Below are 12,815 nucleotides of genomic sequence, written 5' to 3'. Positions count from 1 at the left end.
TCAGATTTAATCACAATGAGCGTGTTACAGCTTGTCTGCATAGATTATTGTGATGGGACATACTTTCTCTAAAATTTCTGATCCTATCCAAGCACCACCTGACAGAGCAGCAGTATTCGATGCCCTGTGATTGGAATGGTCAGCTATTGCCCATAACAGTAAAACATATTGACAAGTGTGGTAAATTACTTTGTGCATCACGACAGAGACATCGCCTTTCTGAAGTAGCATGGCAATAAAAATGGCCAGACTAGTTAGGAGCTAGAGAATCCACCAACCCCATAGATAGAAGCGTACACGAGTTCCACACAAGACAGAAGGAGACACAGACAAAGTGGATTTCAGTGTCATTTTATTGTGAAAACAGGATAAACCACGGGTCACGCTGCTGTAGGATCCACCCCACTCTCCCACACAGTGTACATTATTCATTATTCATGATTTTGGAAAGTACCCCTGAAAATGAACAGAGTAAAAGAGCACAGCGAGAGGCTGTCCCACGAGGAAAAGCAACATATAGAAAATTTGGGTGTGTTGCCATGGTAACGTGAGCAGGGAAGCAGTATCTAGAAATAAATAAATAAATTAATGGTACATGTTGGAACGAGGGTCTCGACTTCCTGGAGCAGTGGTGGCGCGCACACACGCGCACAAACTCCACTGACACATAGCTCTTTGATACAGCACACATGGTGAAAACGCTGATGATATGGAATAACGCAGCATCACACACTGATCGTTTAAATTAAAAGGTCACCCACACATTACAGCGCAACATCCGTGCCTCCTGGCAGCACGGGAAGCAGCTGGAACCACGAGACGTGCGGGGCCTCTGCTGAAGGACGTACACAACGTCAGGGCGACACAGAGACACGTGAAACCTGCTTGGACAGGTCATGCCCATGCTAATGCTAACTGATTTGAAAACGTGCCTAGATGTCGCTGAGCATGCGAAGGGCAGGCCTACTCAGGCTAACTTGTTTATTATAAGATCACTTATAATAAACACCATCTCAGTTTATTATAACTTGGGTTGTTAGTTTTGGAGTCATTGCTATTAAATATTTATTGGCAAGAGTAACAGTGTTACAACCAAGCTAACTATTTGCATCTTAAACAGGATCAATAACTGGGAAAAGATGGTTACGTTTTTTGGAAATCTGACTTTACTATGTAGGTACCATTTTCGGCCTGTATACTTCATAAACACTTTAGAAAGATTTACATTTGATAGTTAATTTTGTGCAGTTATATTTAGCAAAGTTTTCAGCTGTCAGAATGTTAGCTTGTTCTGGTGCTAGTTGGATAACTAATCTGTGCTGTACATATTCATACTATTCTGCTCTGCTAGTTGTTGGGATTGTTACAGATATTTTGGCTGAGTCTGCTGCTGTTTGACCTAAAAATAAAGTGGTTTAAGTCTAGAGACCAGTCGAACCCATCTGGCAACATCTGTTTGCAAGGGGAAAATGTGTATTCCCCAACCAGTTGGCAAGTGGTTGCTGGAAGCTGCTGGCAGCCACTGGGTGAAGTCAAAAAAACTCCAACTGTTTTCCAACCAGTCAGGGAATACCCACGTTTCTCTTGCAACCAGCGGCTCACTTAGAGGCCTACAACACTGAGAGAGTCGATTTTATAGCGACTGCCAACAACATCCAAGTGCTTGCAATTGGTGGGGGATAAAATGTCCACAACTTTTTCATCCTTTGACTGCTCTGACTTGTGTGTCTTTAACACTAACCTGTTGTGGTGATACCGGTATTACCAGTTTGTTGGACAAAATACTCCAAATAATCCAAGCTGTAATAAACTGAGCAACTTCTGACGAACGCTCATTTGTTTGTAGTTTTCAGGATCATGTCCGTCCCACAGATTTCTAAAAATAAAGCTGAAGTCATACCTGATGGGCTCACTTCTTTATTGCAGGTATGAGTAAGGTTATAACTGAGGATGTACGCCTTCTGTCCTAATGTGACTGCAGGATGTTCACTGTGTCTCTGTGTCGCCTCTGAATGAAAAGCACAGAAAAATGAGAGTAGTAATGTGTGTGTGTCTGTGTGTGTATGTATGAGGCAACCAAAGTAAGTCATAAATATCACAGCTCAAAAAATAACAGCAGAATGAATGACATCATGTTTGGACTGTACAAAAATATCCTGTGCTGGGACTCAGATATGTCTGACACGACACAGGCAGAGGACGCATGTAAGAAATCATCCTGGCTTTGTCCTTCTGTGCTGATGATATGATGCTTATTTTCAAATATGGTGTCTCTGCTGATGAAAAGTGTCCCCACAGAGAGAGAGACTGAAACGACCTTTGTGTCTCCACTGCTGTGAGTGAGCGAGTGAGCCGACTGAGAGCTTGCAGCGTTTGGGTGGAAACAGGTGACGAGGGTTAGGTCATTAGCCAAACTAGCAGCGTGCTCACACACTTAAATTGTATCTTCTACCTTTATAATCAGCTCTTTTTTAGCATGTTAACAATCTGAACTCTGAAAGTAAAAAACAAATAAATGACCTGAACAAATAAGTGTATTTACACTAAAAGACTTAATCTGTTGACATCATCACTGACAAAGAGTCCAATCCAAGGCCAGGCGCTGCACCGTGTCTCCTGTTTTCACTCAGAATGACAGAAATGCTCAGCTCCAGCCTGCATAGCTGAATGTCACTAACAAATACGTCAGATTATATTAGATATGTCCATCTTTTACACTGTGTGTATCATGAGCCAGGCACACTGACACCCACTCCAAAGCACAGAACTGAGTCAGGATTCCATTTGAACTTTCTACCATCAAATTTACAGGAAATTTCACTTCAAACACAATTTTCCTGCTTCTGAAACGATTCTTTCTTGTATTTACAAAATCTGGGTGTCAATACAATAAAATAAAAATACAAGTAAAGCAGAAAAATAACATCATCTACTCATCCTCAAGAGGAAAACTGCTGTTAGAAGACAGCAAATGTGTAGTTCAGTCTAAAAGCAGACGTCGTTCAGAAACAACATAAATATACCCACTAGCTAGTCCTCAATATAGACACAGCTATGGAGGAAAAATAACTTTAAATGTTGCTGCTTGTTTGTAACTGAGAGACTGAGACAGCGTCTCAGGGCTGCAGGAGTCCCCGTGGGCTCTGTTTGCTTAAGCAGGCTGCGTTTTCCTGCATGGACAGTACTGATCACTGACACTGAGCCTTTTTGTTCTGGTTTTGTTTTTAAACCAGGGGGCCACTTCTGGAGCGATGTAGGAGGAGAGAAACCGGAGTGTGAAGAGAGGCCGCTGTAATGGCTTGTTTGCAGGTTAAGAGGTCCTTTGTGCATTGTTTGTCTTTCATTCTGAGCGCAAAATGAGCCGTTTAAACTGAGCTCTGACAGTGTGAGGTTCTGCCTGCTCGTGGCTTTCCCTATAACTGCTGAGTAAGACGCTGCGTGGCAATAACCTCAGCAGCAGTGCTGGTGTGTGTCTGTGTGAGTGTGTTTGTGTGGGCCTGACCCAGGAGGAGGCCCAGATGAGAATATAACCATTGTTTCTGCTGGAGGATGAGGACCGGGGCGACAAGCCAGCCCAGTAGACTCGTTCCTTTATTAGAGCCAGATGTCTGTGGGTGTTAGAAAGGAAAACTAAGGCTGTTTGACTCGAACCTCCAGACACGGGCATGTGCACAAACGGACACCAGCAATGAGTCCAAAGCAACAAGAAGGGATCTGCAGCTACAACATCCAGCCCGAGGGGGAAAAGGCGTATGTGTAATCTGATTTAGATGTGCTGACTAACCAGGGGTCATAATGAGACAGTTTTCAAGCAGAGTGGACCTGGATTTATTCTATCAGAAAGAAAACATCATACTGCAACTCCAAAGAGTTAGGGACTCAAAAACCATCAAAATCCTTAATGAAGTACAATCAGTAGTGTTATATATATATTTACGCTTGTCTTGCTAATCTCTCAGGATGAGATCAAACTCAGTGATCAAGCCTGAGCTGTGATAACCCTACTGTCGCCACGTCATCACCGCTGGAACGCTCTCGTCACATTTTGAGGGTCTTTACTTTGCAACCTAAAGCACCTCGAGGCGATTGTTGTTGTTGTTATTTGGTGCGATACGAAAACATGGAATTATCCTGAATTGAATTAAATTGACTATATTAACCACAATGCCCCCTCACACAGATCTGCTGACCTCCCTGAGCCTGCTTCTGCTGGAGGGTTCTTCCTGTTAAAAGGGAGTTTTTCCTTCCCACTGTCGCCAAAGTGCTTCAAAGGCAGTTGTTGTTCTCTCTGTTATTCTCAGGTCTGTACCTCACAATATAAAGTACCTTAAGGGGATTGTTGTTGTGATTTGGTGCTATATAAATTAAATATTCTAACGCTGTGAAATTAATTTGAAGCTGGAGTGGATTAAAATGTACAAACTGGTGTAAAACACAAAACGAGTCCCTCTGTCACTATAGTGTGTGATGGGCAGCCCATCCTCCCTCCTGTGTAGTTATTGACATTACACAACATTAATCACACCACAGGATCCTTTCTCTGTTATGTTGATTGTTGACGTGTCTTCTTTGGGATGTCCTAAATGGCAATGATGTGCACTTAACAGTGACTGTGGGTCTCTGAGGCCCTCAGCCATTTTGGCACCAAACGTCTGACAATAGAAATGTAAAAAAACATAAATTTTGAATGATGTGAAGCACAGAAAGACAAAGCCAAGGGCCAAAAATGTACCACAAGAAATGAAAAAGTTTGAACTTCTCTAAAGTGTCCTAAATGTTTTTCAGCCCAAGAAAATAAAATATTAAATTCTTTCCATCTTAGTTTCAACAACAAAGCAAATTAAATAATCTTTTCATTGCTGCTCGCAGCAGTGATTCATAAGACAATAAAAACAAATAAAGCATGAAGACGAGAAAAGAGGATCATTTAGTGAAAAACAGGTTTGGTTGCTGGAGCAGGGGCACGTCCACGAAGCTCCTCTATGCAGGGCATGGCGGTAATGAGACTCAGCGCCTTTAACCCTTTAACAGCCACACAGGCCGTCTCTCGTCTTGTAGGTTAGAGGCAGGCCGGTGCGCCCACTGAGCGAATCCTGTACCTGTCCAGACACGTTCTGTAGCTCAAAGTATTAAGGATGCTTGGTGTTACAGGCAATGATACGTAAGCACTTCACTGCTGTGGCAGAAGGGCCGACAAACTAATGCTAGAAACCAGTGACAGCGAGCTGTCGGCTGCACCGCCACACTACTAATGTGGAGGTCTTGAGAGTGGAACCGCAGCCATCAGCTGCAGTAATCCTCGAGGTGGTGATGAGGCAGTTTCCCTCTCAGCTGTATGAATCTAATGAGAGCAAGCATGATGGGTACTGGCTCGCCACGCCGAGAGCTCGGTGGAAGATGTGAAGTGTGCCTTACAATTTGGCGGAGTTTCTATATTGATCAGAAGGAGGAGGAGACAAACTTAGCTCCCATAATGCTTTGGGGTCAGGGCACGTGCGAGGACGCTGTTTGCTTTGCAGAATCTGAAGCAGCCTAATTTGTCAGCAGTTTGCGTGTAGGGAACAACATCAGGAGAATCCCTCATCCAGTCCATCCTCTGAGGATAACAACCATGAAGACCTGCTTCACCCACACATTTCAGTCTTTGCATGCGTCTAGTCCATTTAGCCCACATCCCTGTCCAGTCGGTGCTGACTGAACATCCTCTGAATTATTCCCAGAAACCCACACACCTCCGGCACCTGTTTACACATCAATTTTACAGTTTTTTAAATCAAGTTTGTTCCCATAAAATTCTGCCCTCCGCTCATTTCCTTTTATCTGTTTGACCGAATCAGCCGCTCTCAGAGTCCCATCTCTGTCCACCATTACTCCAACCTCAGGTAGCTGGGTATGGAGTAGTTGAACATGAGGAAGTCTAACTTGTAAAGCTGGTAGAGCTGGATCTGCTGCTGAGTGCTGATATTGCTGAAGAACTGAGCCGTCATAGCATCGGTGGTACGAGTGGACTTGGCGTAGGTCGGGAAGCGCAGGGAGTCACCTACACCCACCAGCTGCAACAGGTAGTTTGCATCCTCCTCCAGTGTCTCATACTTGCCCACCATGTCATAGTGGATGTGACACGGGTGACAGAGCTGGTACACAGTCTGCCAGTGCTCGTTGAGTCCGTCCCGCTGTGTGGCCGGGTCCACCAGATACTCAATGAACTCTTTGAATTTGACATCAGCCCCGTTGAGCAGGGCATCCTGCGTGGCGTTCTTGCGGTAGCGGCGGATGATTCGGGTGCCAAAGCGCTTGTGGAAGGATGAGTTGTACTTGAGGGTGAACTTGTTGCGATATGCAGAAACCAGCCTCTCGAAGGGCTCACGAACAAAAAGGAACTTGAGGTAGTTCTTGAGGCGGTGATTGATCTCGGCAATGCTGTACTGATTCAGTGTCTTAAGGTTGGAGGGAACGTGGGCTTCATTGGAAGGAATTTCCATTGGGTCACTGCGTGAGAGAGGCACGAGACAGTGAAGAACAACAGAAGCACTTATTTTCCTTCCTCTCTGTACAGTACCAAACTCACCTGTACTTGCCCCGGCCTGTAAGCACCATCATGACACGTTTCCAGTTGGTACAGGCCACCTTGGGGACATAGCAGTAGATAAGCTCATGGTCTTCATCCACCACGAGGTGTTTGAGGTCTCCGGGTGTCAGGACTCTCCGCTTACGACTCGATGCACTGTTGACCCGACAGGCATCGACTACCTGATCCCTCCTGGCCTGGTGGAGGACAGCAGCTCCTGATAACTCCGTCTGAGAGAGAGAGAGAGAGAGAGACTACTGTGAAATTCAAATAAAAGGCTTCAGGAGGGTAAGTACAGCACAAGATGTGAACAGTCAGTTTTACTTTAATTATGTAGTTTACAGCACAGAGTTGAAAAGAATCCAGAGTAAACAATGTGTGATGTGCAATAAAGGTCCCTGAACAAACACTGGTTCCCAGCTCAAACTGGGTGGTTAGCCAACTTTCAGGATAATTACCAGATAAACCAATGAACCCTCTTTAGGCTGATGTAAAAAATAAATCTTTCTTTTTCAGCTGTGATTGATTGGGTTCAGCTAACCACAAGCTTAAAGAAGAAAAACTCATTGGCTAAATGAAAAGCTCCAATTCCCATGTTACTAGTTTGGACGAGTATGTCCCAGTGAAAGCCCGGCTGTAATCTGTGTGAAGGGATGAACAAAACAAACAAAATGAACTGCCTACTGGTTTTATTACCAGTTGATCTGATAAGGAATCCAATAATTAAACCCAACAACACTTCATCATTAGCTAAACTCTGCGCAAGTCGTTTGTAACAAATGTAACAAAATGTGACAATTGTGGGATTTTTGTTGACAATAATTGAACTAAACCTTTCCCAAGAAAGGGAACATACCGTATTAGTCACCAACATTCATATTTAACTCACTACACTAGTTATTGTAGCAGAATAATAAAATATTATTTCACACATTTGTTCTGAAACTTAAAGATGTTTTAGTGCTCTTGGTCACTAACACGGCACTGAGAAAAAGCCGAGCACTCTACAACTGAAATGAATCAGAAAGAGGGCATGAGGACGGATATGGAAAAGACAGGCAGTTAGATTGCGAGTTATCAATCTTAGGCTTTATTATCATACTCATCTCTTTATTCACTCTATCTTTTTGCCTTATTTGAGTCATTCCACAGACTGTGATAGAGATTAGTCCATGGGTGTGGAGGAAAATAATGATATTGGAGAATATTACAGATCCTGCGAGTTCGGTATGAGTGGCTCCAGTCGGTAATCATTTATTGGAGGCATATTTCACCGTCCCAGTGATGCCTGTGGTGAAGCAGACCGTGGCAGGAGAGAAAGGATGAGGTTACAGAAAGAAATGAGAAGAGTAAGAGCAGTATGGAAGTTTTGCATTTTAGGGGCGGGAATGTTTGCTCGTGCCTCTTGATTATTTTTCCTCTGGGTCTACATTCCCCTGTAGGGCAGTGCTCTGGGTTCCTCACAGTATCTAAATTGATTTTACTGTGGCCTGCAGCCTTACCACTCTGTCCCACTCCACACAGCCATGGCCTTTCAGTGATACACTGTCAGGGGCTGAGAGGGTGGGAGAGATGCTGACATGAAGTAATGAAACAACACTGGGGCTAACAGGGAGTCTGTACACGAACACAGCTTTGACTAAAGAGGTTTGCATGTGATTCTCTTGGACGCCAGCTTTCAAAACAGGTCTCCAAGTTTGCAGTTCATCACACGCACAGCTTGCTACGGCATCATGGGGAAAGCTTTTACAGTAGGGGATTGCACGATGTGCTCCTGTTATCCCGTAGCTAACAAGTCTACAACGATCCCAGCTGGGGCGAGAGGCGCGGTACACCCTGGGCAGGCGACCAGTCTATCGCAGGGCAAACACAACAGACAGTCACACCGACGGGCAATTATAATCATTTAACCCAACCCTACTAACTGCATGTCTTTGGACTGTGGGAGGAAGCTGGAGTACAGAAAGGCCCCGGCTACATGGAGGAGTCGGACCCAGGGACCTTCATGCCACCGTGCTGCCCCCCATAAGTCAGATAAGACATCTATAAAATACACTTCTTGAACTAAACCAAAAAATAAAGTACTTACAATCGTTTTTTCTCACTATCTTTCTGTTCACTTATCTAGTGCTCAGTTCATTTAAGTATATCTCACAAAAATACTCTACATTTAAATACAAATACAAACCTGTCCACAAAAATGATGTGGACAGGTTTGCAAAGCAGTTTCATACTGTGAGTCACCTGGTGGTCCAACCTGTCTCCTGACAATTGTTTGCACAGTAGTGTCTCAGTTATAAGAAGCACACTGACTCACACTGACTCACACTGACTCACACTGACTGGGCCTCGGTGTAAAACATTGCCAATTGGTTGTATTTTGGTTATATCCCTATACAAAAACACGGTTGCCCAGCACTTACGATATTTTGCAGTCAAATGTAATTTTGTGTAGTAAAAATAAATAAATAAAACACATGCAATCCTTGCTCTCCCTGACCAAAAAATAACTTCCTGTCACATTAGACAGCTCTGCACAAAACTATGATTTATTTTAAACTGTCATGGTTTGCTGTGTGGCAGGCAGGAGAAGGACCCAAGATGCAGACTCACAGACACGGGGATAAACTCAAAAAATACAGCTTTATTGCTGGCCACGAGAAGTAATACACAATAACCTAAAACTGGGAAAACTAAAGCATGAGCTGTACAAGGAACCGAACCACGGGGAGAATTACACACAACATGAGGGAGAACGCGACGCCGAACAGAGGGAGACTCAGACAGAAATACACAGAGGGTTAACGAGGAAAGTGGGCACACACGGGGAACACAGGTGACACTGATAATCATAACGAGACAGGGCGGGGTGAACTGAACATGACATGTACAGGCACAGAGGTTCAGACAGGAGGAGAGAGAGCACGGGGAAAACACAGACATAACGGGCTGGGGAAACATGAAACAACCACAAAGGGAGACGAGGGCTCATAAATACATAGAGGGCACACAGGGGGGAGAGAGAGCACGGGGAGAACTTAGACATAATGGGCAGGGGAAACATGGAATAAAACATAAGGAGAGACGAGGGCTCACAGATACACAGAGGGGCACACAGGGGGTAAAAGCCATGAAGGGAAAACACTTAGGGAACAACACAACAGGGCAACTCAGAAAACATGGCCTAAATAAGGAACGAAATACAAAAATACAAGGAACTAAGAATACTGGGCCCACATGGCCCAGGACCATGACATAAACTAAGATTTGCTTTTTTGCACAAGACACAATATTTTATTCCCACCATAGAAAAAGTAATATCTAGATCTTTCTTCATTGGGCAACGATAAAAGAGTATTTTCAAACGTTGCTGTCTTTATTAGAATTAAAGCAATAGTGGGCGTCCTTTATTCCCATAGTTACTCCTGCTTTTGGGAAAGGGAAGTGGAGCTTTTTCAGGATGGACAATGAAAGTCTCCAGTCAAGATGAAGTGCTCCTTTTGTGCGTCTCCACTTGTTTGCTCTTTTATGCATTTTGCAGTCATGGTCATCAACTCCAAAGCATCAAAGCCCACTAAGGCATAAGAGCTCTTTGTTGATGAAACTCTTAAAGAAAAGGAAGAAGTGGGAGCATCAGGCTATAATTCCCTCAAATGTTGCAGCAGACATGCAGCCCTCCATCTCAGCACAGTTTAAACTGTATTTAACTCGGGAAAAGAGACAAGGGGATCTTCTCAGGCTTGCCCTCAGTTTTCCTCTCATCTCTCTTCTTTCTCTGGGATCACTTTCTACCACTTATCTCATCTTTAGGCAGCCCTGTGAAGTCTCTTGTGGGGTTTTGATGAAGAGTGAGGACAGGGATGAAAAGCAGGAGGAGGAGATGAGATGTGGTGGAGGTCACTGACCTCTGGCCATGTCGAGCTTTTCCCATTGGACAGCAGACTATAGCACTAGCAAATATGCTTGCCCATTTCTGCCCTGATACTTTGTGGACACAAGCTAGTGAAACGGCACCAAATAAGAGCCAGTGTCATAAAATGTCATAAAACCACAGCTATAAAAGTAGTTAGCCGCGACACATTTTATGGCTAATTCAGTTTGATCTCTTCCAATAAGAGCCTCAAACATCCAGCTCAGCAGTTTCTGCGTGCAGGTATACTAGATGATGAATTACTTAGTGTTACAGACACCATGCACTGATATGGAAGTGAAGGTTTAGTCCCTATTTCTCTCTGGCAAACACCATCACAACTTTGAGAAAACCGGGGGGCTGGAAATCCTTAATCCCACCACGAAAGTCACTGTCAGCAGCGTATCTGCAAACAGGGAAGGCTTTACTTCCTTATCCTGAGGGTTCGAGATGATGGGAAATGCACATCCTCTCCTTGTTGCACATTTGTTGTTAAAATGTGTGAGAAAGTGATGAAAGGGCAACATGGAGACTGTGTTTCAATATTTCAAGTCTTCATTTCCTCACCACGACTGTGTTATTGTCTCTGAAAGTTGTTATGAGTTTGAAATATCATCTGTGTATCAGCGCTGAGCCGCTTGTCGCAGCGGTGGTAATGAATAGCTTCCTCCTAATCTGCTGATGATAGCAAAGAAAGAGATAAAGGAAGGAAGCCAGGAAGTGATCGCTAAAGGACAGAAGAAACATATTCCAGTGAAAGTCTGTAAACTAGCTTACATACAAACGTAGACCCAAGGCTAAAGTATCAACAAGGCAAAGCAAGCCAGCGACGCAGGAAGTCTCAGGGTTACTCCACATCAGTTTGGTCACTTTGATTTGACCAAAGTCTCTGACAGAGCCTTCATCAGACTGTTAATTGGCTGCCTTGGCAGTAGTTTTATATACGTGTGCTATAACCTGTGTTTCTGTATTGTAACAAAGTTAAGACAAGTGTAAAATATTCTGAAAGCTAAAATAAAGATTGAACCAACCATATTTTTGACAGTAAATCATCTTCTGTTACTAATCAAACAGTTTTAGTACAGATTAGGACTTAAAGACTTTTACTATGTAGCTAAAGATGACTAAAAATACACTTGAATGTTCCAGTTAGAGTCATGAATTTTCATGGTGCAAAAGTAAGAAATTCACAATTTGTCTCACGTAATGACCTGAGGATGTTTCTTCAGAATAAGCTAAATGCTGAGGACCAAAAGGTTAAGGGAAAGAACAAAATGGACAAGGATGCAGCGAGTGAGAAGGAAAGACTATGACTTGACTGGCAAAGAGAGCTGGCTGATAAAAGGAGAGTAGATATACTGTGCATGCAGTTGTCCAGGGTAAATAAGGGGGAGGCTAGGAGCTTAGGAGATGGACTCAAACTGGTCTACAACGGTGCCAACAGAAGGGGAAATGGACTTTATTGGCTAGACTGACAGACTAAGTTAGAAAGGAAATGTACTAATGATTGAAGGGAGTGTGTTGAGGGGTTTGTGATGAAAGAAAATAAGAGAGAGAGACAGATGGATGGCAGTTAGTGAATCAGGAAGTGCAGAGGATGAGTAAGGACAACGTGAGGATGAAGAGTGGAAAGGTGGTTGGTCCTGATGACATACAGCGGACTTTTTTTTAACACAATCTAGGAGGATGAAAAAATGCTTGAGGAATGGAGACAAAGTGCCAATTTTCAAGAACAATGATGATGTGCAGAGCTGTAGTAACTACAGAGAGATAAAGCTGATGAGCCATACCAAGAAAATATGTGAAAGAGTTCTTGGCGGGCTGATAATCAGTGAGCAGCGGTATAGCCATGCCAAGAAGGAGCACTACAGATGCAATGTTTGCTTTGAGAGTGTTGATGGAGAAGCACAGAAAAGGTCAGGACAGCAGCACAGAGAAAGCATATGATAGCATGCCTGGAGAGGAACTGTGGTGCTGAAGGAATCAGGAGTGGCTGGTGCAGCACATATATGAGTGTGTGAACAGATCTGTTTAAGGTAGGGATGGGATCACATCAGCAATCAGCTCTAATTCTTTGCAATGGCTGACAGATGAGATCAGATGGGAGTGTCTGCAGACTATGAACAGATAGAAGACAACCTGGTGTGTTGAGGTATGCTTTGGAGAGCAGACGGATGAAGGTCATCAGAAGCAGGGCAGAATACATGTGTGTGAACGAGAAGACGACAGTGTGACAGCTGCATGGAGTACAGGTAGTGGAGGTGGATGAGTTTAAATACCTGAGGTCAACCGTGTGAAGCAATGGACGCATAAGAGAGGTGAAAAATATGTGACAGA

General features: G+C 43.8%; 1 protein-coding gene across 2 annotated transcripts in view; it reads right to left on the bottom strand.

The window, feature by feature from the left end:
- Positions 1 to 341: 341 nt before the first annotated feature.
- chst11 (carbohydrate (chondroitin 4) sulfotransferase 11) overlaps positions 342 to 12,815 on the bottom strand; it is a 99,380-nt gene continuing 86,906 nt past the window's right edge. For both annotated transcript variants that reach the window (XM_085436062.1, XM_085436063.1), the window contains exons 3-4: positions 6,569 to 6,798; positions 342 to 6,489 (exon numbers count right to left, since the gene is read on the bottom strand). In XM_085436062.1, the coding sequence (XP_085292188.1) occupies positions 5,868 to 6,489; positions 6,569 to 6,798 (852 nt within the window). In that variant the 3' untranslated portion in view covers positions 342 to 5,867. The remainder of the gene's footprint in view (positions 6,490 to 6,568; positions 6,799 to 12,815) is intronic.

This window comes from Copadichromis virginalis, linkage group LG17 (assembly GCF_057382275.1).
Source record: "Copadichromis virginalis isolate Kocher_CV1m ecotype Utaka linkage group LG17, C_Virginalis_male_GT1.1, whole genome shotgun sequence".
Lineage (NCBI taxonomy): Eukaryota > Metazoa > Chordata > Actinopteri > Cichliformes > Cichlidae > Copadichromis > Copadichromis virginalis.
The sequence above is the reverse complement of the archived record's forward strand: the minus strand, read 5'-3'. Positions and strand labels throughout refer to the sequence as shown.